This window comes from Lucilia sericata, unplaced genomic scaffold (genome assembly GCF_015586225.1).
Source record: "Lucilia sericata isolate MDLA Ls3-8-SP2 unplaced genomic scaffold, ASM1558622v1 Contig001529F_arrow, whole genome shotgun sequence".
NCBI classification, from domain to species: Eukaryota; Metazoa; Arthropoda; class Insecta; order Diptera; family Calliphoridae; genus Lucilia; species Lucilia sericata.
The window spans coordinates 81,102-107,655 of record NW_023995454.1 but is presented as its reverse complement, the minus strand read 5'-3'; the positions used below and the strand labels follow the sequence as shown (position 1 = coordinate 107,655).

At 29.9% G+C, this 26,554-nt stretch overlaps 3 protein-coding genes across 4 annotated transcripts; 2 read left to right on the top strand and 1 right to left on the bottom strand.

Annotated features, from left to right (window-relative positions):
* Nucleotides 1–295: 295 nt before the first annotated feature.
* LOC119611777 (homocysteine-responsive endoplasmic reticulum-resident ubiquitin-like domain member 2 protein) lies at nt 296–7,319 on the top strand. Its single transcript, XM_037967468.1, is given in 4 exon segments — nt 296–1,185; nt 5,070–5,208; nt 5,211–6,018; nt 6,524–7,319. Coding segments are annotated over 4 exon segments (1,509 nt in total). The 5' UTR covers nt 296–933; the 3' UTR covers nt 6,834–7,319.
* A 3,180-nt stretch (nt 7,320–10,499) lies between these two features.
* Nucleotides 10,500–15,594, bottom strand: LOC119611778 (colorectal mutant cancer protein-like). 2 transcript variants are annotated; one of them, XM_037967470.1, is made up of 8 exons: nt 14,288–14,588; nt 13,951–14,221; nt 13,531–13,715; nt 13,089–13,466; nt 12,718–13,028; nt 12,513–12,650; nt 11,816–12,451; nt 10,500–11,741 (listed from the first exon to the last, which is right to left on the bottom strand). In XM_037967470.1, exons 1-8 carry the CDS (start codon nt 14,444–14,446, stop codon nt 11,435–11,437), a joined length of 2,385 nt encoding a protein of 794 aa, XP_037823398.1. In that variant the 5' UTR covers nt 14,447–14,588; the 3' UTR covers nt 10,500–11,434. The 2 variants fall into 2 exon arrangements, with proteins under 2 accessions (XP_037823398.1, XP_037823397.1); XM_037967469.1 differs by lacking the exon at nt 14,288–14,588 and adding an exon at nt 14,831–15,594 and having other exon boundaries at nt 10,504–11,741.
* Nucleotides 15,595–18,637: 3,043 nt separating this feature from the next.
* Nucleotides 18,638–26,543, top strand: LOC119611779. The gene is made up of 3 exons (XM_037967471.1): nt 18,638–19,067; nt 19,139–19,319; nt 25,393–26,543. Exons 1-3 carry the CDS (start codon nt 18,923–18,925, stop codon nt 26,054–26,056), a joined length of 990 nt encoding a protein of 329 aa, XP_037823399.1. The 5' UTR covers nt 18,638–18,922; the 3' UTR covers nt 26,057–26,543.
* The last annotated feature ends 11 nt before the right edge of the window (nt 26,544–26,554 follow it).

The following is a 26,554-nucleotide window of genomic DNA, read 5'->3' as shown; positions in this document are numbered from 1 at the left end:
AAAGAAAGGGAAATTAAACATTTATAATTAAGGGTTTGCTTATTTGCTGGCAGGATAGCTGCATCGAATCGTTGCAGGATCATGTATTCATGAGAGAAAAACTGACTTCAACTATCAAAGACTTTTAATAAATGACTGTGGAAAAAAAAGTTATATTTCCTATTAAGCAAAGTATTTCTACAAATTTCGATGTTTTTGAAATTTTTCTCGGTAAAGAATTTAATTATAGCAACATTGGCTTCAGCCGGCTGTTAGCCGTTGCGAATTATGTTTGCTCAGCCGACGCCGCCTAGAATTTTGCAACGACTTGGAACTCTGGAAACGACGTTAGAGGAAGTAGTGTCGGAATTTTTATTTTTTGTGTCGTTAACGTTGGAAAATTTTTTAATTTTTTTCTTAACAATAAAAAACAACAAAATTTGCTAGTGGTTTTAATAAAAAAATAAAAGAGATTATATCGAAAATATAAATAATTTACACATTGAAAATTTATTGGTGAAATGCAATAAATAGTACAGAAAACAGCAGAAAAAAAAACATACATAGAAAGTATAGAAGAAAAGGAACAATAGATAACACGTCAGTTAACAAGTGCACAGTTAGAGTAAGAGAGACAGAGAGCAGGAGGCGAAGTACGAAATAAAAGGAAAACGTAATCAAAACAAGAAAAAATTTATAAATAAAAGAAAATAAATAGAAATTGCTAATAACAGTATACTTTTACATCATAAACTTGGCGTTTAATTAGTGGAACAGAAAAATTTATATAAAAAAAAACAACAGACACAAAAAGGTCGACTGGGCAATAACAAAAGAATTATAGAATTTTTTTGCAATTAAATAATAAATATATTATATATTGTAAAATATAAAAACATTTAAAACGGAATATTTATATTGTAAATACTTGAGTGTACGTGGGAAAAGTAAAAAATGGTTAGTATGGATGAAACTAATACAGCAAATTCATCCTCGGCAGCTGCGGTAGCTGATGGAGCTAGTGCTGCTGCTCACACGAAGACCGTTGGTGCAGCGGCACCACCTACTATTAAATCAGCCTCTCATGTAAAACTTTTGATTAAATCATCTAATCAACAATATGAAGATCATGTGATTGAAAGTGATTTGTTGTGGACTGTCAAAAGGCTGAAGGCACATTTGTCGGTGGTTTATCCTAGCAAACCGGTGAGTAGTAGTTAAGGGGAAACATTTTTCTGGGGGGTTTATAGTTAAATTTAATCACATTAAGTTTTTTTTTTAATTTTTTTATTACTGACTTTTTATCAATTTTTGTTGTAGGAACTTCGAGAAATTAAGAAAATTATTTGCTTATCAGAACTTTGAAATACTGCGCATTAGTTTGATTTGCTAAAATTTATAAGTTTTTATAAATTTCAAAATTAGTTTGTGTTTTATAATTAGCATTATAGGTTATATACACAGTTAAAGCTTTTCAGAAAAACATACATGTGTATTTACATATAAAAGGGAATAAGTAGTGTTAGTAATACTTTCAAACCGGCTATTGATTACTTTCTATCTCCTCTAACTTTCTTATTAGTGTTGCTTCAGTATTGCCTATGATTCTCTAAATCCATCCCCTTACTCAAAATTTCAATACATTTTTTAAACTAAAACCTTTAAATTTTAATGTTATCTAAAAGAAATTATTTGCTTTTTTAAATTTAATGTCTTTCATTGAAGGTTTTAGTACAATTTGCCACTTTAAATAAAAATTTGAAAATCTGATCAGTATTGTTGCAACCTTTTTGATTATTTTACAGTATATTTGAAAATCTGACCTATAGTGTAACAACCTTTTTGCCTATTACAGATTTAATCAATTCCTTTTCTAAAATTTCAATATATTTTCCAATATTGCTTAATAATGCTTTCTGTTTTTACTAAAATCTTTATATCTGATGAGTTTATGGACTAAATTATTGAAAATTTCTATATATTTTACTCTCTTCCAGACTAAAATCTGATCAGTATTCAAACATATATTTCTATATTTCATGGAACTTTTCTATAGGTACTCAGAGTTCCAATTGTTTTCCTTATAAATTCCCTTTAATTTCTAACTAAAATTTGTCAACTGGAATATTATTGTTAACGATATCAGTTGCATTTCAATTGACATTCCTTCTTAAATAAAATACAAAATTTTAATTACTTTAAAAATCTTGTCTGATTTATCAATATTTAATTTAACCACAGAAGTCAGCACACACATTGCAATCTGTTGTTTATTATTTGCATTATTATTCTTATAAAAATACATAAATAAATTTATAAATAAACGAAATATTTCTGAATGCAAACACAAATACAATAATACTGTTTTTTGTTTTTTTTTTTTTTTTGAACAGCTGCAGTTTATAAAATTAAAATAATAAATACCGTTATAAGTTGTACACGTCATTCGTTAGTTTCAAATGACGTGTTCTTTAAATAAATGCATTTTATTGCATAATTTGGTTTCTTTTTGGGGGCAATTAGTTTTTTACTTTTATGCAAATATTATAAGTTCAAATTGTGAACAGAGCGGTCAAATTTCATGCGGGGGCAGAGCTACTATTGAATATGTAGTCGGGTATCTAAATGGACTATTAGCTAAAAATGTATTTAATTGCAAAAATAATAATAATAGGAAACAAAATGAGTCGACTTTTTCAAGCCGGTTTAAGTAGAAAGATTTTGATGACAAAGATGACTTTTAGAATTAATCATCGCTTAGGATTAGACGGCTTTCAAACGTTCAATGAAGTACTTTGAAAAGCTATATATACAATTTTCAGTAATATCAGTAGAAAATAAAAACTATTAATACTTATTACTTATAGTACATTAATATTATATACAAAAATTTGCCAATTTCATAAAAATAATAAAAAAATGCATTTACTTTCTTTCGTATAAAAATTTTAATACAAAACTTTGATTATTTTATAACATCCGATCATATGTATAAATAAATACCAAATAGTTTTCAGAAAAAAATATAAACACACCTAAGTGGAATGATAATATTAATTAAAAATCAAGGTTAAATGAGATAAAACAAATTATCAAATTACTCACAAATTATAGCTAGAAGTAGCAACTGGAAGTCTAGTCCAAAAAAACAAAAATAATAATAAAAATTTACATAATACGGAACTTTAAACTACAAATCTGTGCAGGTTATTGAACCATGCAACCAAGTTTAATTTCAAAATTAAAAAAAAAATACTATAATCATACTTTAATACATTTGAAACGTCAAGCCAAATATTGAACTTAACAACTGCGTTTATTTCGTTAATATTTCTTATGAAATAAACTATTGAAATCTGCAGACTTTAGTTTAATATATAGTCTCGACTATATTATAGTCTATAGGCTGGACTATAGTCTAGTTTAAGTCTTGACTGATGTCTAGTCTAGAACATGGACAATACATGACCTGAAATCTATAGTCTATTATATAGTCTGGACTATAGGTTTAGTCTATAGTCTGGACTATAGTATAGTCTATATTCTGGACTATAGTCCAGTCTATACTCTGGACTATAGTCTAGTCTATTCTATAGTCTAGTTTAAATATATTCTATTGCCTAGTCTATAGTCAGTGCTGTAGTCTATTCTATAACCTGGACTATAGTCTAGTCTAAAGTCTGGACTGGTTTATAGTCTGTATAAAAATCTGCAATTACGTTCATTTTATTTTCCTCTTCCCTATCTATACAAATTACAATTTCCCCAATTTCTCTTTCGTCACTATAATCATACTTTAATACATTTGAAACGTCAAGCCAAATATTGAACTTAACAACTGCGTTTATTTCGTTAATATTTCTTATGAAATAAACTATTGAAATCTGCAGACTTTTTTTTTATATATTTTTAGTACGTGCACTATGTTTTTTTTATAAAATACTCATATATTAAAATAAATTAATGAAATTTTAATAAACTAGTTTTATTTGACCGGCAAAATACACACTTTTATAATATATTTTCAATACTACGAGGGTTTGCAGAGAAGTTCAGGGCAAATTAATTAGTTAATTCTAAACCAAATTTAACGGAGAATTTCATAGTATTTTCAGAAAGTTTTAATCTTTTCTGATGAAGCAAATCTTTGACTCTTTGACTATTGGAAGAAAATTGAAAATTTAAAAATTCGAATTTTGCAAAAATTATATTTGCTAGTTTCAAATAGCATAGTATCCGAAAGATCTATTTTTTGGATCCCCATGATATCTGGTGTCTTTTAAAAACAAAGCTCATCAACATACAGACAGACATTGCTAAATTGACTACCCTAATCAATAGGATTCAGAATGTATGTAGAAACTACAAACGGTACAACAAATTCATAAACATATACCACTCTTATGAAGATGTAGTGTATAAAAGTTTATAGAACAAGTTTTTCATAAAATCAAATTTCAAATATCGATAAATTAACTTCACAGAATATGAGAAACCAGTATTTAAAAGAAATATAGTTTTCTAGCAGTTCTTATTGGAAATTCTATTACAATTTTTAAGAGCATGTGTAGCCTTTAGTTGATTTGTTTATTTACCATTAGTTTCTTGTATTTGTTTTTTTACTATTTGTTTCATTTTCTTTCATTCTTTACACTTTGTATAAACAAGTGTTTTTTTTATTTTAAACAAATATTGGAAGAAGCTTTTTGAAAAAAAAACTTATCAGTTTATAATTTTTATAATAAAACACACACATACATATATCAGCAGACATACGATAGCGACAAGTGGCTGCTTGTTATTTGCTGGAAATTTTAAAATTAAACTCTTCCTACTCCTCTAAAGCCCTTAACATCAATATTAGCTATAGTCCGCAGAATAATACATAATAAACAAATACTAACAGAAAGTTATCAAGTTTTTATTAACTAAGAGAGCAGTTATTTGTAAAAAAGGTTTCTTATGTTCAACAATTAAAAGATAACAACAATATTGTTTTTTTTTTAAACTAAAACAAATGTTTATAATGATAAGAATTTAGCTATTTTTTATTTTATTTATTAATAAATTCTTTATTTTTTCACTTATAGCCTGCCGCTGATCAAAAATTAATTTACTCTGGCCAACTTTTAAATGACAATCTACTCTTAAAAGATGTTATACGCAGCTATAAAGACGTCTATACACAAAATCATATAATTCACTTGGTTTATACACCCAAAAATTTACCCCTACACCGGCTTCCACAGCTAACAAAACAAAAACATCATCAACATTAAACTCAACTATGGCAAATAGTGCAGGAGTAGCAACAAACAATAATATGTCCACAACAGATGGTTTACGCCAAAGACACACTGCTGGCAATAGTAGCAACACACAACAGCAGCAGTCCAATTCAGCCCATATACAGCAACAACAATTGCCCCTATTTCATCAACAAATGCATCCTTATTTTATGTCACCACAGCTAATGTCTGCAGCTGGTATGTCGTGTCCACAGTTTCCTCCACATTTAGCCGCTGGCTTTGCGGGGCCCTATAATGTACAGGCCATGTTAACACAACAGACTGCCATGTACAACTGGATGCAACAAGTCTATTCACAATATATGGAACAGTGTTTAAGATTATCAAATACGGTTGCTGGTAGTAGTGGCTCGACCAATACTAGCTATCCCTCTGCATTTCCTACAATTCCACCAAATTTTCAAAATCTATTTCAACAACAATTTCCCTCAACTGTGATGTCTCCTGTAGTTTCAGAAACTACTGCCTCGGCACCAGCTGCCGCAGCAGCAGCAGGAAATGTAGCTGCCGATGCTGCACCTGCCGATAGGCAAGATCAGCAACAACAAGCGCTGGCGCAAGTTGCTGCTGCACGTTTTCCTAACTTGCCACAAGAAGAACAGGATAATCGTGATTGGCTGGATAACTTTTTCTCAATAACACGTTTGGCTTTGTTCTTGACACTATTGTATTTCAATTCATCGCCTCTCAGATGTTTGGTGGTTGTTATCATAGCTGGTGGAATCTATTTGTAAGTAGATAATGAATTAAATTGGAACAAATACTGATTGATGTCGTTTGGACTGTAATCTAGTCTATAATCTGAACTATAGTTTAATATATAGTATCGACTATATTATAGTCTATAGGCTGGACTATAGTCTAGTTTAAGTCTTGACTGATGTCTAGTCTAGATTCTGGACAATACTTGACCTGAAATCTATAGTCTAGTATATAGTCTAGAATAGTTTAGTCTTTAGTCTCGTCTACAGTCTGGTCTATAGTATAGTCTATATTCTGGATTATAGTTCAGTCTATACTTTTGACTATAGTCTAGTCTGTTATATAGTCTAGTCTAAAGTATATGTATTCTATAGTCTAGTCTAAAGTATATTCTATTGTCTAGTCTATAGTCAGGGCTGTAGTCTATTCTATAGCCTGGACTATAGTCTAGTCTATAGTCAGTCTAAAGTCTGGACTGGTTTATATTTTGTATAAAAATCTACAATTACGTTCCAATTTTTCTTTCGTCACAGATACCACATCGGAGTATTTCGTTTACGTAATGAACGCAACAATAACAATTTGAATCGCAACAATAATGCAGCCCAAAATGCTGCTGTCGATCAGATACGACAGGGTGTTGATCAACAACAGAATGCAGCAGCTGCTCCCGAGGCACAAGAAAATAACGAAAATAACGCCGAAGGTGAACAGCAACAGCAGCAGGCGGACACTACAACCGATACGCCAGAGAACGCCAATAATGAATCGATGATGTCCACAATACGTACATTTGTTGTGACATTTTTCACTTCACTTTTGCCCGAAACGCCGGCGCTTTAATTTTATTAAACCCCCAAAAGCAAGGAAGTAAAAGGAAGAAGAAAAAGAAATTAATTCCACACAAAACGCCCTAGTTCCCTCTAACAAAAATGAAATCAATTATCTATACCTTAATAATAATATGTATTCCTTCTTAAATATTTATGTTAATTATTCTTATACTATAAACAAACACGATATATACAAATACGATGATAATTGGACTATATATTAGTATATTTTATTTGGTTTTTTCGATGGAAACTTTTGTGTTTCTAAAGATAAGCCAGCAACTGCAAACATTATTATAAAGCAGTTTTAAATATTAAATTATTAATTTCACCTTAGGCGACTTGATTTTTTTTAATAGGTTTATATTCTTAAGAATGGAAAAACACCTTTATTAGTTATCTGTACTAAATTTGGATTTATAGGTTTAGTCTAAATTGTTTTTTGGTTTAAATAAAAATTATTAAATTAATAATACTGTGTATATTAAAAACGAGAGAGACAAACATTAGGCTTTGCTAAAAAAAAAAAATTCTAAAACAAAATGTATGTTATTTAATACAACTTAATAAACAATTTTTTTCGTTTAATTTATAATTCGTATGTATATGTTAATTATTGTTTTCTGCTTAGTTTTTAGTTTAATTATGAAAAATAAAAAAATACTGAAAGAAAAATATATCTATAATGAAATTATTTTTTAAAAAATAAATGAAATGGTGTGTAGTAATAAAGGGGAATTTGGAAATCTGAACTGAACATTTTGAATTCATTAAATATGGGTTTGTAATTAGAAAGATTTTCCATATGAAACCTACAAAATATTATGAAATTAATATTAACATTCATACATAACTACTTTTGATATTGATTGAAATTTTCATTCATTTTAAGGCCCAAATAGACTACACAAGCGGCTTGACAAACATACCAATATTTTACGTTTGTGCAAGCCTGTTGTGTAGTGTATGAGGGTGTTTCCTGTTTGTACAAATGCTTGCTGTTTGTTTGTACAAAAATTAAAAAATTTTGATTTTTACACAAACATATTGAATTTTTGTCAAACCATTTGTATGGTTTATATTCAATAATAACAAATTTTAAAAAAAATTTACATTTCTAAGAAAATTGACATCTGTATCTGTGAAAGTCCACAAAAACGTGAAAAAATCGGTGTTTGTACGAACAATGTTTGTGTAATGTGTGTGCGAATGAAAAAAGTATGTTTGATAAGCCGCTTGTGTAATAATATTTCGAGATATATCCAGAAAGTGTCTGATGTTTAATTGTACAAAACTCTATTTTAAATCTAGAGTTCCCCTTTTGTAATTTTTTTAAAAAATCGGGTTTAACAATCGATAACAAAAAAGAATTCAGCATTTGAGTCACAAGAAAAAAGCTACTGCACTCTATTTATAAATGACAGTGCAAATGCAAAAACTACCGGGATAATTAATAGACCAATGATCGTATAATAATTTTAATATACAATCATGGAATAAAAACAATGAATTTAGATTAGAAATTTGTAGGCAAAATATAAAAAACTGGTGGATATTTCCGAAGTAAAGGATGCACATTAATAGTTAACGGGGACATAAAATATTAATGTTTTTTTTAGTTTAATTAATAACAATTTGGTATGTATATAGGTACCTACTGTTTTAATAAGACATTTATCTAGTACCATTTTTGGAGGAATATTCACTAAATTGTATACACTCAAATACATAAACCATTATTATTTTAACACTTTTCACTTAATTTTCATTAATATATTCCTTTTTATTTTATTTAATATTAATTAAATACTTAAATAGCTTATTTTTTATTTTCTGAGATTTCCGCATTGTTTACACTTTTTTCCAATTTTCTTATTTTTTTAACTGTATTATACTTTATACAAAAACATATGAATTACATAAACTTTGTATTATTAATAATATTTCCTAAATTTTATTGCATTAATTATTACTATTTAGTAAAATAACTTATTATGCTGACAAAAAATATACGCGCAAAATATAACGGCGTACTAATTTGACAGTTTAATAAGAAAACAGTGTTGTTTTTTATCAAGGATGTAAATATAAAGGAAAATGTTAAGAACAGAGTTGTTCACAATTAGTAAAGTAAATAATACAGGGTTAGCAAAAATAAAACAAAATTTTTTGCTATAAATCTTTGATAAATGTTAGACATGAGATGGACAAGATTTTGAATCATTCAGTATATGTACTAGTATTTAACTTTGTTAATTTAATAAAAGTATGTAGTAGGAAAAAATAAAAAAATACAACAACAGTGTTGTTAAGTGTTAAAATTTCCAGTTTCCTTTTTACAATGTTATTGACAACTCTGCTTTATATTATATTTACTTATTATAAGCAACTCTGTTTTCTCATTGAATTGTCAAATTAGTACGCGGTTTTATTTGCGCCGAAATTGATTGGTTTTCATTAGTTATTTTTTATTTTTGAAAATATTAAGCATAAAAGTGATTAGATTAGTGAGAAATTTAGATAATATTATTAATTAAAGTGTAGAGTTTAAGCAAATCATACTTGCTTTGAAAAATAAGAGTTTTATAATATAATAATGTAAAAAGAAAATTGTGAAAATTCTAATTGGTGTAAAAGTAAAAAAAAATTAAGAAAATTTTGTTAGAATTAAAAAAAGTTGTAATAGAGCAATTTTTTATGAAATATAAAGTAAAATAAATAAAAAGCAATATGTAAAGTTTAAGCAATTCGTATTTTCCTTTTAAAATAAGTGTGTAATAATATGAAAATCTAAAAGGAAATTGAGAAAATTCTAATTGGTGTAAAAGTAAAAAATTAAAAAAAAAGTTTCAATAGAGAGATGGTTTTGCTGAAATATAAATAAAAAATATGTAATTAAAGCCTTATTTATAATGGAAAAGAGTTACTATCTTTTATGGAAATATTTTAAGAAAAGATATTTATAGCGATCCTGGTATGATGTTTTATTGAACAAAGTGAGTATCAACATTTAATATATGTAAATAATTTACAAAGAACAAAAGGTATTCCCATATGTTGCTAAATAGCCAATTAGTCTGCTAGAACTATTATTTGCTTGCACTTTTAAGATTTTGTTGTTGGAGCAGTACAGCAGTGGCCAATAATTCTTTCTTAGAGAAAAAGACTTTCGTTACATATTTTTCTCTCTATGGAACAAAGATCCATTTGTGAAATGGTCTATGCTATCAGTGTCTATTGTTGTTAACCTTCAGTTAAAGGGATTAAAGGGAATTGAATATCCGTTCTTTCCGGAGAGGAGATACAATTTTCTGTTACAAAAATCATTGAATTTTTGAGATCGATTCAAAGCTATCATATCTTATCCTATCCATATTTATTGTTCAATCACAAAAGGGCTATAGTTTTAGACTTTTCGAAATCGATAGTGTGTTGTTTAAAACCCGGATAACTTAAATGTTTGTTTTCTTCGAATGTACAAAGAATTGGGATAATAAGGCTAAACTCTGGAGGAATCAATAGGATAGTATTTATTAAATTCTATGGTATTACTTAGAGAAGAAAGTTTTTAATGTTTTATTAAAAAATGCATCACATCTGCAAATTTTAACAACTACCATTTATTTTTTTAATAATAAAAAAGGCTCATTAGTTTATAGTTTATATTTATAATTTATATATGTATAATATTATTTTTTTATTTGTTTATTGTTTTTCTTTACAAAAAAAGCAAATACAAGCTGCACTTTTTTCCCATCATTTAATTAATAATAATTTTGTTTAATTACTCTGTTTTAATTTTTTTTCTGTTTCTTTTAACAACTCTGCTAAATGGGCTAACATTGCTATTGATATTTTAATAATATATTAATTAATAATAATTATATAAATATATAATTCTTTTATTTAATGTTCTTTAATAAGTGTATGAATAGTAAACTTGAATAATAATAAATTGTTTTTGTTTGTTTGTTAATAATAATAATTAAATATGAAAAAGAGGATAAACGAAAATAATTCGTTTAATTAATATTTGTTGTTTTTTTTATTTTTACAAAAAAAGAAAGCTTTTAATGCTTAACAAATGGCACATCTGTGTTAATAAGTATTTAAAATATGTTTAATTTTACTTTTAATATAAAAAAGCCAAAACAATAGTATAAAAGTATTATATTAGTTTAAAAAATTGGCAGGAAATTAAAAAAAAAAATCTTTTTTTAGACTAATTAGAAAACTAAACTAAAAGTTTGTTAAATACACCAGCTATTAACAAGTATATAAATTACATTTGTTAATAATTATTGTGTATAATTAATAGGCATAGAGAGTAATAGTAGAGGGATAGAAGTGAAAAGTATAAAGATATGCAAGAGAGTATTACAGTTTATACACATCAGATCTTGTTAGGTTTACTTCATAATTTAATATAATTGATGATAAACTTTTTAAATTTCCCAATAGGATTGTAAGCTTTACAATTAGAAAAGTATTAACAGTTTCCTGATAAATGTTTTTTCTGAATGTTGTTCTTAATTTCTTGTTGAAATGTTAATAAAAAACGATAACGAAAACATGAAAACTTTTTATGAACGTAAGGAAATTAATTTCTTACTACAAAGTTGTTTCGGGTACATTATCATGATGTGATTGCTGTTGTTGTTGCTGCTGCTGGTGGTGATGATGTTGATGCCTATTATAATGTGCTGTAGGTGGTGCTGGAGTTTGTTGTTGTATAGAGGCAGCAGAAGATGTATACTGTTTATATTTGTATTTATTAATATTGGCCACCTCCTGTTCCAATTGTTGATGCTGCTGTTGGCGTCCTATTTCCAAAGTAACATCCATGATTTTTTGTTCTAATTTACGTATACGAGTTTGATATTTGCGTTTATTTTGCTCAATGATTTGGGTAAGGCTTCTAAGAAAAAAAAAAAAAAAAAGTAAGAAACATTAATATTTGTTTATTGTTATTGTAAAAAGTTCCAAGCTTACAGATTCGTTTTCTGTAATTCCCTAACATTATTGTGTAAATGTTCATATTTTTCATCTGAGATTTTTTGTGACTCTGTTACCGATGCTATAAGCGTTTGTATGCGTCCTTTTAGTTCGGACTCTCTGGATAAAGCCTCCACCAATTGTTGTTCGGTCAGGGCTACATGTTCAGCCTCCGAATATGTTGAATTACGTTGGTCCATTATATGTAACGGTCGTTGCTGTTGATGATGAAATAATTCCGTAGTTTCATTATTTAACTGTAATTGATGCTGTAGTTGCTTGAGTGCTTCGTGTAAGACGCCTATACGATCATTGGCGTATTGTTTTTCACGTTCCGCCTGTTCTGCTTTTACCTTGAGTGCAATGTTTTCTTCACGTAAATTTAATAGTTCTTGCATTAGCACTGCCATTTCTAAATCGAGAGCAGTGGCTTTTTCCTTACCGCTCAATTCCTTTTTGCTTTCGAGTGATAAACGTGATTTTTCATAGGAATCACTGAAGGGCGATTCGAGATTAACAATAGTGTTTTGTACAGTGGAACGTCTGCCCTTAAGTTTGGACACATGATAGCGTAGACGATTATCGTCTTCTGATGTCCATGGTGTGGGTGTGACCTTATCGGGGATGCTAAAACTGATAACGGGAAAGAGTTTTATTTAATGTTTAAATCAAATAGTTTCCCATAAAAATTTACCTATTTTGCCAAGGACCTAAACTATTTTCACATGTATTCTTTTCGCTTTCCAAACGATCTAACAAATGGCGGGCCACCGATTCAACCGCTTTGCGACTTTCTTCAGCTGCCGAGGACTTTTCTTTAATTAAACCCAATCTTAAAATAACAGAAAACAAATGTATGTTAAATTAATGTAATTTTATAACAAAAATTAAAAACTTACTTGCTTTCCAATAAAGCCAACATAACATCATATGCCTCAATGGCACGATCACTGCAATTTAAGGCTGCCTGCAAAGCTATAGCATTTGATTCATATTTTCCACACAATAAATACAAATGTTCACAGTGTTCCTTGGCCTCATCTAAGGTCAAAGACAAAACCGTACTTTGCACCTTTAAATGCTCAACTTTACGCTGTAAACGTTGCAGTTCATTATCCAGCTGAGAGGGTTCAATAAAAGATTCCATGAGAGAGCTATTATTTTGCTTGAGATCAGATACCAAATGTTCTACTATGTTGGCATTTTTAATCTAGTATTCAATTGAATCAAGATTAGTATTAATTTAATTATTTTGCTTCTGTAGATTTACCTCATTATTTCTTAAATCCATGGCTGTTATATTATCACCCTCTATTTTACTGGCACATTTTAGTCTTACCCTCTCGGCCATTTTGGGTATGGCTGGTATTTTATGAGGACTGGTCACGTAGGTATCTTCGGCGGTTAATGTCGAGGTGTTATTTAAATCATTTAAAACCTCATCATCAACATCTTTGTGCGTTAATTGTAACGAAGGTTCCAAAGAGTCTAAGCTTTGTGTGGCCTCTACATCAGCACCATAATGTTCAATACTGCCTGGTTCTTCTACTGCGGTACTAATGCCACCATTGTGACCATTAGCATTGGCTATCTCCGATTGCAGTAATGCCATTTGAGCCTTTAGGTGTAGGATTTCTTCTTGTAGAGCCTGTAAGTTTTAAGAAAGTAAATAAGTTTTAACATTTAAAGAATTTTCGACATATTAAACATACTTCCACTTGTGCTTTATAATTGGTATCGCATATCTTAAGCTCCTCGGTAACTTCACTGCACAAATTGTGGTCCACTTCATTGTGCGAGTAGTCAGCTTCTTCTAAAGGATCTGTTTGACACTCTGCATCAGGATTTGTTAGGTTTAGTTCAGAATTGTAAACAGAACCTTCTTGGTAACTTATTTCTGCAAAGTTTAAGAAAAATATAAATAGATTTTTATATTTTTTTTCCAAATTACAAAACAAAAAGTTAAATTTTACTTTCGTTTGAACAACTAGTTTATTATTTCGTTACGTTATGTGGCTATTATTGCAATTAAAAGTAGTTCCAAGGACATCTTTTTAAGATAAGCAAACTACTGCACGCCAATAAACCATTTTAAATAACTTGATTCATTAAATAGTTTTTTTTTAACTTACCACTTCCTTCGGGCTCTTGTTCTTCCAAAATAGTAGTCTCCTGTTTGTTGCGTAGTTTTTTACTTAATTCAGCTATAACACAGTGCATTTCCGTAATACGACACTCATGGGCGGCACTAACGATTTCCAAACGTCTCAAACAAATTTCCTTTTCCGCATTGCATTCCTCCAATTGCTGCTGCACAGTAGTACGTTGTTCTTCAGCCTGCTGTAAACGTTGAGACAATTCTCGCACCTTAGTTTCCAACTGTTGCAAGGAAAGATTATCAACCTTGAAAGTAAAAAAAAAAGAAAATTAAATTAATTTGAAATTATTAAACTCATCCAACACAACTACATTGATAGCTCTTAAGGGCATAGGTTGTGCCACTAAGGTATACTCCCAACTACGACGTATCTCTTGACGTTTCAGCATAGATTCCTGTCTCTGTTGTTCTGAACAGCACATACAACTAAGACTACGTCTTAACAGCTGTTCTGAGATCATTTTTTCCATAGAAATCCAGACATTTCCATTTGTTTTAATATTTATTAATAAAAATATATATTTTTAAAAAAGAAAAATTGATTACGTCGTTGTTGTTTGGTATTTTTCCTATAAATTGTTTCTATTATAGTTTTGATTTTGAGTTCAGTAAAGAAAACATAATAAAATTTCGCCATAAACTTAAACGTCACAATTCCTCTGACCCTTGTGACCAACGAATGCACCTACAAAATGTCATTTAAATGCGTTTGTACGCAGCTGCGCACAAATGTCAGCAGCACCTAACCCTAGACCCCCTAAATATCATCACCAACAACAAATTGACCTCCAATTATTAATATTTAACTCTTCCTACAATGTCTTGTACCCATGTGCCTCTAGAACTCTACTTACTTTATTGACAATATCCAGTGTAGAACAGGAACTTATATTGTTGTCACTTTCGGTGGTATCACGTTGTGTATGATCCGGTGATTCCAAATCTCCGGGCAAGTGTGTAATACCACCTCTGGGACTAATACTGCCAAACAAATACTCCTCATCGCAGGGACGCATATCATCCATTAGATCAGTTCCCTTGCCTGCTAAACGCAGACCAGCACAACGCCCCCGTTGCTGGTTCATTATGGCACCCTTGGCTACTATGTCACTGCTGCGGTGTATCTTACTTACTTTGGCCAAGTGCACATCGTTAGACATTATATTGCAATTATTGAGTTTTCCTTTTTTGTTTCTTCTTCGTCTTTTTGTTTACTGGCGGCTTTTAATTGTTTACCTTTGTTGTTGTGTCGTCTTATCAATTGATTTCTTTTTATTTTTCAATTTGTTTTTCTGTTTTCCTGCAATTTGTTGCTATTTTTCTGTCTGCCACCAATTTATTTCTTTTCTGCTCCGTCTGTCCAACTATCTTGTCTGTCTGCAAGCCATCCATCAACACTCTTTAGTTGTGGCAGTGTATTTTGAAGCCATTACGCCCAGTTTTTATTTCCTTACATTTCCCTTTTTATAATCACTGCATTTTGATTTAGTATTTTATTTTTCGTTTTTTATTTAACAAATATTTACTTTTTAAGGCGTTTTAAATAAATTTTCAATTAAAATGTATATATTTTTCACACATTACACCTTGTTTCACAATTGAGAAAAAAGAAGTACAAAAAAATGACATTTCGTATTTGTTGAGTGTAGCCAGGGGTGTTAGATGTGACGATTTTTTGTAAATTAAGCTAGATTACGAATGACGATTTTTTATATAAAAATCCCTCCTCTATTTCGACGATTTTTAACCATCAAATACTTTTGGTTAAATTAAAGTTGCAAACTCTAAATTTGTTCAATATTTCACGAAAAACAATAGTTTTATTAATTAAATTTAATTCTATACACATTCACAGAAAATACAGTGAATGTGTTTTGACACACCTACCAAAAAACCATTTAGACTTCCCTCCTACCAAAGAAAAACCCAATATGAAAACACTAGCTCACATCGTGCACACCGCAAGTTGCATTAATCCCTAACTTCAAATTAAGGTATGTTTGCATACTTTTAAAGTAATTAGTTGTGACATTTTCGATTATTTTATTTCATAAGCTTGACGATTTGTCATAAAGAAAACCTAACACCCCTGAGTGTAGGGTTTGCGATAAAGGGGAAAATATTTGGTCGTTGGAGTTGCCACTATGTTTAAAGGTAGTGTTGGGCAACGCTCATAGAGAATGACAGCTGAATGCCTCACATATCGCTTACTAACTGTAAGACTGATATAATCGAAATTCTGATCTTTTGAATTGAGAGCTAAAAACAAGACTTTTTAATTATCTATTAACTAACTACTAACTAACTAACTAACTAACTAACTAACTAACTAACTAACTAACTAACTAACTAACTAACTAACTACTTAACTAACTAACTAACTAACTAACTAACTAACTAACTAACTAACTAACTAACTAACTAACTAACTACTAACTAACTAACTAACTAACTAACTAACTAACTAACTAACTAACTAACTAACTAACTAACTAACTAACTAACTAACTAACTAACTAACTAACTAACTAACTAACTAACTAACTAACTAACTAACTAACTAACTAACTAACTAACTAACTAACTAACTAACTAACTAACTAACTAACTAACTAACTACTAACTAACTAACTAACTAACTAACTAACTAACTAACTAACTAACTACTAACTAACTAACTAACTAACTAACTAACTAACTAACTAACTAACTAACTAACTAACTAACTAACTAACTAACTAACTAACTAACTAACTAACTAACTAACTAACTAACTAACTAACTAACTAACTAACTAACTAACTAACTAACTAACTAACTAACTAACTAACTAACTAACTAACTAACTAACTAACTAACTAACTAACTAACTAACTAACTAACTAACTAACTAACTAACTAACTAACTAACTAACTAACTAACTAACTAACTAACTAACTAACTAACTAACTAACTACTAACTACTACTAACTAACTAACTAACTACTAACTAACTAACTAACTAACTAACTACTAACTAACTAACTAACTAACTAACTAACTAACTACTAACTAACTAACTAACTAACTAACTAACTAACTAACTAACTAACTAACTAACTAACTAACTAAATCCTTGGAAATTTTTTCTTTGTAAAAGTACTCCTACCGATTACGGGTTAGTTACGGTCAAAATTATAATAGAAATATTTTTAATGCTTCAGTTCATTTTCTTACTTACAGATGTCTATTTTTTACGCATTTATTATTCACTAATTTTAACATGTTTTTTGTTTTGATTATTAAAATTCTTTTATAAATCAACCATGAGTATTTTGTTTATAAATAATGCTCTCTTACACTGTCATTCTTTATTTTACGGTTTATATTCTCTATTTAACTTTTAGTGTGGATAAAAAAGGGAAGCAACTTGTACCAAATGGGTTAAAGACAAGTACATTTTTAGACTTAAAAGTAAAAGGGATATATAAATACGATTTTGTTATTAATTAAAAAAAAAAAAAATACAATTTTTGAGGTCATTAACAAATTTATTAAATATTTATGAAAATTTTTCATATGAGTGCTTTTTAGAGAGGAATTGTAACTGTGAAAACACTTACTACAAAAGTACCTTTTATATCTTTTAGTTAAATGCTTTTAAACTCTATATATATATATATATATAATAGCTTTTAGAGAAGTACTTCCGATCTTTTAAGTTTATTGTGTATAAATATATAATTTGGACTAACTAAGAATAAGAATACTTAGGTAAATTTTATAAGATCTAATGAAAACCAACTTAAGGAAGCTTCCAAAAATATTCTTAGAATTAGTTTTCAAATAAATTTTTATCATTGGATTTTAAAGAAAAAGTAATAAATTTTTGAAACCTTATTTTTACTTTATTGAATATTCTATATTTCTTCGATGTATTCATGTTATGTTACTAAAAGGTACATTCGGAAAGTGGTACGAGTACACTTTCAAAACAAACACAAAATGATTTGAATATGGAACGTTTTAAAAATCTTAAATTGTTAAAAAAACATCTTGAAAACAAAAGAGATTTGACAAATTTTGTAACAAAATCAAATGATACAATTTCAGGCAATTTGGAGCTGCTTTTAGAATTTAATTAAACTTGGTACTTTTTGAAACTAGAAATCTTTTCCCAAACTGTGGGTTCTGATAACAAATTAACTAAATATTTTGGTACTTTTTATGAGATTTAATACCAATAATATGTACCTTGAAATAAACAATTGTACCAACTTGTTTTTAATCACCGAGCAGTCCACATGACATCATTTTTAAATGTGTGAGTCTTATTTAATGGATGGTTTTTTGTTGTAATCGGTTTCCCCAATATATGCTCCCCCAAACAAAATGCGAAATAAATCCAATACAAGTGAAATTCACTCACTATTAGTGTGTATAGTGTTTGTTAAACAAAATAGAGAAAAAACAAGCAAAACAAAAGAATAATAATAATAAAATAAAACAAAAACAAAATTAGCAGAAATTAAATTAATTCTAACATACATACATATGTACATATGTATGTATATAAAGACGGCCACCAAAATGTGTGTGTACAAGTTTAAATATACGGAATTCGTATAGAGCAGAGCAATGCGTCCGTCCATCTATCCAATCAACCACCACCACTGGTTCTGTCGGTATATTAACTCATTAGTAACAACTTGAAATGCAGAGGTTGTACTACAGAGCGGCAAATGAAGGAAGAAATTAACAGAACGACAGACGTTAGACTGAGTGACTAAATGACTCTATGACTTTGGCTGTTTGGCTGCTTAATAATTAAACGAAATAAATATTTTTGTCAAATATATTTTATTTAAATATTTTTGTATTCAGTTGTATTTGAACGTTGAGTGCTGAAAGACGTCTTATTAAAGTGAAATAATTAAGAAAAAAATATATATATTAAAAAAAAAAAATGGCTGATAATAATGATTCAAAATTCGGTTTCAAAAACAAAGAAAAGGCCGAGGAAACCTTAGTCCTGTTGGAAAGTCATGATATGCAATATCGTAAATTGACCGTGCGTGGTTTATTGGGCAGAGCCAAGAGAGTTTTAACAGGTAGGTTAAATGAGAAAAAAACGTTAAATTTAAAAATATTAAAAAAACACACATTCCCTTTTCACCTTTAGTGACCAAAGCCGAAGATAAAGTTAAAAATATCAATGATGCTATAGAAGTGTTTGAGAATTGGTTAGCCGAGAATGGTGGTGGTGCCGCCAATAAAAATGCCAAAACCGATAATGAAGATAAAGTAGAAACTGTACCTGGTTTGGGCTTCAAGGATAAGGAATCGGCAGAGAAAACACTCAAGTAAGTTAATTAACAGTTTCAATTTTTAACGTACATAAGTATTTCTACCAGTTCCTCACACAGTTGCTTATTTTGGGTATTAAAAAACGTACTTTTTTTCTAATATGTACTGTACGTTTTGCTATATAATTAAAGACACAGGCTGTCATCTTCTTTTCATATAAATAATCTCTTTTATTGACCTAATGGGCCTGCCGTAGTTGTTTGTTGTTATCTTTTGTATATAGTTTTGTTGTTTTTTTTTTGGTAGTTTATAATGTTTGTTGTTTTTCAATTCTGCATATTTATTTTAATACCATCGTGAGATACTCTACGTGAAGGTCGGTTGGCATTTGCAATGATGTCATTTTGGTAGTGTTTTCTAAAGTAGTTTTTAGTTATTTTTCAGCATTTTTCTTTATAAATTTTTATTTTGTTTTATTTTCTGTATATTTTCGTGATGCCACTCACCGCCAAACACGTTGTAACTGACAGATATTTAAAAAAAAAACTAACAAAATCGCTTTATTTATAAATACTTCTTCTTGCTCATTCTTTATTTGGGGGAAAGAAGTAATAGCATTCAAATTATGTCAATATTGTGTTAATATTACTATTTCTAATGACTGTTTTCATTACTTGACGATATGTATTTGTTGTGTTTATTTACTTTTATATCGATTTATCCGTTTTACACGAAACATTCCTATATATAGAATCATTCCAAACAAATTATACATTCAAATTTATATAGATAATACTGTCAATATTGTCATCATGCTTGTGACAACAGTAGCCTGACTGGTCACTGTTTGTAAACATTTTGAAATATTTTTGTATTCAAATATTGTTTTAAAACACAATTTAATGTGACGCATTTAGCACTTTAACGGATATTAGTTTAAATATTAATTGATTTTGCCGCAAAAAGTGTTAATTTGTTTTTCAAAATTCTACTTTTCAGTTTCATATCTCTTCTTCTTAAAGTTATTTCGAATATCTATTATTTCTTATATCTATTTTTAAATAATTTTTCTAACTTTGAAATAGAAAAGGAATTAAAAAATGCTGATTTTCGAATAGGTACTTTTCAAATGCTTAACGTTACCACCCTTTTTGGTCCATTTTTTGAAAAATCTTAAAATTTTCATTAAAATTAGTTTAGCCGTTTAAAAATTTCCAATTAGAATTTAGAAAAATTTTATTTTATGCACAAGAGAACAGCGCTGACAACAGCATCGGTTCTTGAAACATAGCTGGGTTAATTTACATTCACTCAAATCAAATTTATTCGTTTACGAAGTACCTATTTACCTAGCATTTCTAATCTAAGTATATTGCGCCGCGGCTAGGGAAAGTTTGTGCCAGTTCCCACTCCCCTTCATTATAAAAACTTCGCAAGGTGTCCTCAGTGAACCACTTAACCTGGGTGTTATCGTAGAATTTATCCTAAATAAAAGCTTCAACAAACGTTGTTTAAAAAAAAACTTTTAAACCCAAGATAACTGAAACTTCACTCCGAAACGACCCAAATCATACTCGACCGTAGATTATCGGCCGACAAAGTCGGCTGTACCCGATTATGTTGATGACCTAGTAACCAGTAAAGTTTCATTTCAGAATGTTTTGCCATTTCATTCAAAGATGTTCGAAATTTAGTGTAACCCCTTAGAGGAGCGTGACTCTCGATATAGATTCGAAAATAGGAGTCGTATACCCGATAAAACCTGAGTCAGTTTTAATTTTTAATGTTTAATCCTGTATCTTTAGACTTTTATGGAAAATTTAAGAAATCCGAAATTTATATTACTAAAAATTTAAGATTGAAGAAATTTAGGTTAGGTTACACCTAAGCCGCTATCGGGAATGTTGGGCGCTCTTTTACATGAAAAGAATTAACACCCATGCTCATAAACTTAGTTTCCTGGATATAGTTCCCTAGAATTCACCAATCAGTGTTACCAGGGAATGTAATATCTGGAAGATATTCCAAGATATTTTAATCTAATTTCGATGAAAACCTGACATTGACAGAACAAATATTGCAGTTAATTATTTTCAATTGCATAAGTTTTTATGAAGAAACTTCTGCCGATTTACAATTTTTAATAAAAAAAAAGAATTTTAATGAAAAATTTAAGTTTTCACTGGTTATTTTCTCTATTGGGCCATAATATTTAAGGAACTAGATTCGATTTAAGATTTTTATATACAATAACATTGTTTCCAAATTATATACCTTCTTTACTAAGTATTCGATATGTATTCAAAAATTGAGGCTTAATGTTGTTTTTGGGTCTGTCACATTTCGTTTTGAAAATGGTGATTCTCTTCATATATATTTCAGAATTACACTTTATTGTGAAATTCGATCAACAAAAACAAACATTCAATAGAAAGTTCACATAAACCACTGTACACTGCCATAAGATCATTATTATTTGAAAGATCATCATAATCAGCGTAATTGCACTTATCATAATTACCAGGTGCTCAGTAAAACAAAAACACAATCATTCACTTCTTCCTAGATTGAAGAAACGAAAGGGGGAGGGTGTATGCATTAATTTAGAAAAAAAGTGAAGTGTCTAAAAAATATTTTAAACAAAAATGTAAATTTCAGAATAAAATTTGAATTGAATTTATTATTGTTGTTATTGTTAATAAAAATAAATCTGATTGTACATATATAAAAATAAATAGAAATGTTTCCAACAAACTAGTACTACGACTCTGCACTTCATTTTATGACGCTTGATTTTTTTTCAGCTTTTTGTTTAACCGAAAATATTTAAATTGTAATTTGTTTATTTGGTTTTATTTCGAACGTATGTATTTTCATACATATTTCAGTCATAAATCTTTAATTGCTTGTTTTACGGAATGCTAATTAATAATACATTTATTTTTGTATTTGTGTTCTAATAATTGAAATTGTGAGTTGAAGCTGCTTAACGAATATTTTTATTTTAAAGTGTGACGTAGTACAGTTTTTTTTTTTTAATGTAGACTTTACACAGTTGCCTGAGACATATTCAAATTTGCATATAAAATATGTTGTATTGAATAAATTATAAAGTTTTATATTTAAGATTAGTGATTTTTAAATGATTTATTTCAAGCTAGTTTCTCTTAATACGTTAATATAGTTTAAATTTATGACAGTCGCTCTATTAAAGAAAGCTACCCTCTGGAACGTATAAGTCTATTTACTTCTTCTTGAGTGATTCAATGTTAAATTTGTCTGGAAATTGTTTGTTCATTCATTTAATTACTTCCTGTTGACCTAGTTCTAGTTCAGTTCTAGTTCTGTTCTAGTTCAGTTCTAGTTCTGTTCTAGTTCAGTTCTAGTTCAGTTCTAGTTCAGTTCTAGTTCAGTTCAAGTTCAGTTCTAGATCAGCTCTAGTTCAGTTCTTGGTTAGTTCTTGTTCAGTTCTAGTTCAGTTCTAGTTCAGTTCTAGTTCAGTTCTAGTTCTAGTTCAGTTCTAGTTCAGTTCTAGTTCAGTTCTAGTTCAGTTCTAGTTCAGTTCTAGTTCAGTTCTAGTTCAGTTCTAGTTCAGTTCTAGTTCAGTTCTAGTTCAGTTCTAGTTCAGTTCTAGTTCAGTTCTAGTTCAGTTCTAGTTCAGTTCTAGTTCAGTTCTAGTTCAGTTCTAGTTCAGTTCTAGTTCAGTTCTAGTTCAGTTCTAGTTCAGTTCTAGTTCAGTTCTAGTTCAGTTCTAGTTCAGTTCTAGTTCAGTTCTAGTTCAGTTCTAGTTCAGTTCAGTTCTAGTTCAGTTCTAGTTCAGTTCAGTTCAGTTCTAGTTCAGTTCTAGTTCAGTTCTAGTTCAGTTCTAGTTCAGTTCTAGTTCAGTTCTAGTTCAGTTCTAGTTCAGTTCTAGTTCAGTTCTAGTTCAGTTCTAGTTCAGTTCTAGTTCAGTTCAGTTCAGTTCTAGTTCAGTTCTAGTTCAGTTCTAGTTCAGTTCTAGTTCAGTTCTAGTTCAGTTCTAGTTCAGTTCTAGTTCAGTTCTAGTTCAGTTCTAGTTCAGTTCTAGTTCAGTTCTAGTTCAGTTCTAGTTCAGTTCTAGTTCAGTTCTAGTTCAGTTCTAGTTCAGTTCTAGTTCAGTTCTAGTTCAGTTCTAGTTCAGTTCTAGTTCAGTTCTAGTTCAGTTCTAGTTCAGTTCTAGTTCAGTTCTAGTTCAGTTCTAGTTCAGTTCTAGTTCAGTTCTAGTTCAGTTCTAGTTCAGTTCTAGTTCAGTTCTAGTTCAGTTCTAGTTCAGTTCTAGTTCAGTTCTAGTTCAGTTCTAGTTCAGTTCAGTTCTAGTTCAGTTCTAGTTCAGTTCTAGTTCAGTTCTAGTTCAGTTCTCAGTTCAGTTCTAGTTCAATTCCAGTTCAGTTCTAGTTCAATTCTAGTTCAGTTCTAGTTCAGTTCTAGTTCAGTTCTAGTTCAGTTCTAGTTCAGTTCTAGTTCAGTTCTAGTTCAGTTCTAGTTCAGTTCTAGTTCAGTTCTAGTTCAGTTCTAGTTCAGTTCTAGTTCAGTTCTAAGTTCAGTTCTAGTTCAGTTCTAGTTCAGTTCTAGTTCAGTTCTAGTTCAGTTCTAGTTCAGTTCTAGTTCAGTTCTAGTTCAGTTCTAGTTCAGTTCTAGTTCAGTTCTAGTTCAGTTCTAGTTCAGTTCTAGTTCAGTTCTAGTTCAGTTCTAGTTCAGTTCTAGTTCAGTTCTAGTTCAGTTCTAGTTCAGTTCTAGTTCAGTTCTAGTTCAGTTCTAGTTCAGTTCTAGTTCAGTTCTAGTTCAGTTCTAGTTCAGTTCTAGTTCAGTCTAGTTCAGTTCTAGTTCAGTTCTAGTTCAGTTCTAGTTCAGTTCTAGTTCAGTTCTAGTTCAGTTCTAGTTCAGTTCTAGTTCAGTTCTAGTTCAGTTCTAGTTCAGTTCTAGTTCAGTTCTAGTTCAGTTCTAGTTCAGTTCTAGTTCAGTTCTAGTTCAGTTCTAGTTCAGTTCTAGTTCAGTTCTAGTTCAGTTCTAGTTCAGTTCTAGTTCAGTTCTAGTTCAGTTCTAGTTCAGTTCTAGTTCAGTTCTAGTTCAGTTCTAGTTCAGTTCTAGTTCAGTTCTAGTTCAGTTCTAGTTCAGTTCTAGTTCAGTTCTAGTTCAGTTCTAGTTCAGTTCTAGTTCAGTTCTAGTTCAGTTCTAGTTCAGTTCTAGTTCAGTTCTAGTTCAGTTCTAGTTCAGTTCTAGTTCAGTTCTAGTTCAGTTCTAGTTCAGTTCTAGTTCAGTTCTAGTTCAGTTCTAGTTCAGTTCTAGTTCAGTTCTAGTTCAGTTCTAGTTCAGTTCTAGTTCAGTTCTAGTTCAGTTCTAGTTCAGTTCTAGTTCAGTTCTAGTTCAGTTCTAGTTCAGTTCTAGTTCAGTTCTAGTTCAGTTCTAGTTCAGTTCTAGTTCAGTTCTAGTTCAGTTCTAGTTCAGTTCTAGTTCAGTTCTAGTTCAGTTCTAGTTCAGTTCTAGTTCAGTTCTAGTTCAGTTCTAGTTCAGTTCTAGTCAGTTCTAGTTCAGTTCTAGTTCAGTTCTAGTTCAGTTCTAGTTCAGTTCTAGTTCAGTTCTAGTTCAGTTCTAGTTCAGTTCTAGTTCAGTTCTAGTTCAGTTCTAGTTCAGTTCTAGTTCAGTTCTAGTCAGTTCTAGTTCAGTTCTAGTTCAGTTCTAGTTCAGTTCTAGTTCAGTTCTAGTTCAGTTCTAGTTCAGTTCTAGTTCAGTTCTAGTTCAGTTCTAGTTCAGTTCTAGTTCAGTTCTAGTTCAGTTCTAGTTCAGTTCTAGTTCAGTTCTAGTTCAGTTCTAGTTCAGTTCTAGTTCAGTTCTAGTTCAGTTCTAGTTCAGTTCTAGTTCAGTTCTAGTTCAGTTCTAGTTCTAGTTCAGTTCTAGTTCAATTCTAGTTCAGTTCTAGTTCAGTTCTAGTTCAGTTCTAGTTCAGTTCTAGTTCAGTTCTAGTTCAGTTCTAGTTCAGTTCTAGTTCAGTTCTAGTTCAGTTCTAGGTCAGTTCTAGTTCAGTAAAAACAATGTGAGGAATTGGTTTTTTCTCAATACTCAATACTTCTCAACTAGAATTTTGCACTAATATTTCTCCTCTATTTATTTTAGAATTTTAGAAGACCGTGATCCTGAATATCAGAAACTTGCTGTCAAAGGTCTAATTGGCAGTTCAAAGCGTGTACTCTCTGGTACTAAAAATGAAGAAAAGATTCAATCCATCAAAGAAGGTGTTAAAATACTAGAAGATTTCCTAGAGAAATTCGAAACTGAAAATCTCATTAAAAACAACAGAGCCTATTTGGCATACAATGTTATAGAACAATTACCCCAGCCAGAAGATGCTTTACAGGCAGAATTCCTTAAAGCCTATGGTGGTCCTAAGGCTAAGGGTAATTACAAACATTTGCGCACTATGTTCCCTGCCGATGATGACTCCACTTCGTGGGATATTATACGTAATAGAAATATTGCCAAATTGTTAGCAAAACTTAAGGAAGAAGATGCTAAACTGTTCGATGATGCTGGTAAACCCTCCGAAATACACATGCAATTGATACACTGGGCCTATAGTCCACAACCGGATAAGGTTAAAAGTTATGTGGGTACATTGAAAAAGGCTACCCCACCACCAGAACCCAAAAAGGCAGAGAAACGTAAATGTGAAGAATCAGCTTCTTCTGGTTCCGGTTCCGGTTCGGCTTCGGCTTCGGAAGGTAGTGAGAAGGAAGAAGAGAATGGTGAATCTCCTGAAAAGAAGGCTAAGACTTCTTAAATGTAATTAATGTATTTTGCGTTCCATACCAAGCCATTTATTATAGTAGTACTTACAAATAAATAGTTTTAATTTAAAAAAGAAATTTAAGTTAAAAGGGTATTTTCACAAAAGATTTAGAGATAAATCAAAGGGTCTTTAATATGCACTAAACAAAGTGTTTAACCTTTAACTTTGTACAACACTCCGAAATTTATTTGTGTCGGGTGTTTAAACAAAAAGAAAAATTGTTGTAATAAAATTCATTTAAGGTATTCAAGTCCTAAAGGTTTGTTGAAATAAAAGTTAGAAAACTGAAACCTTTAAGTCCTTTAAATTGTATTTGTATCTCGTATATATTGTTCAGTTATATTTTTTATGAATATTGTTTAATTAACTACTTATGAGTGTGTTTACATACATATGTATAATAAATATATACAATAATACATTTTCTACAATTACAAATACAACACTATTACAAATCGTTATCATATCAATCAATTAACATCTGTTTTA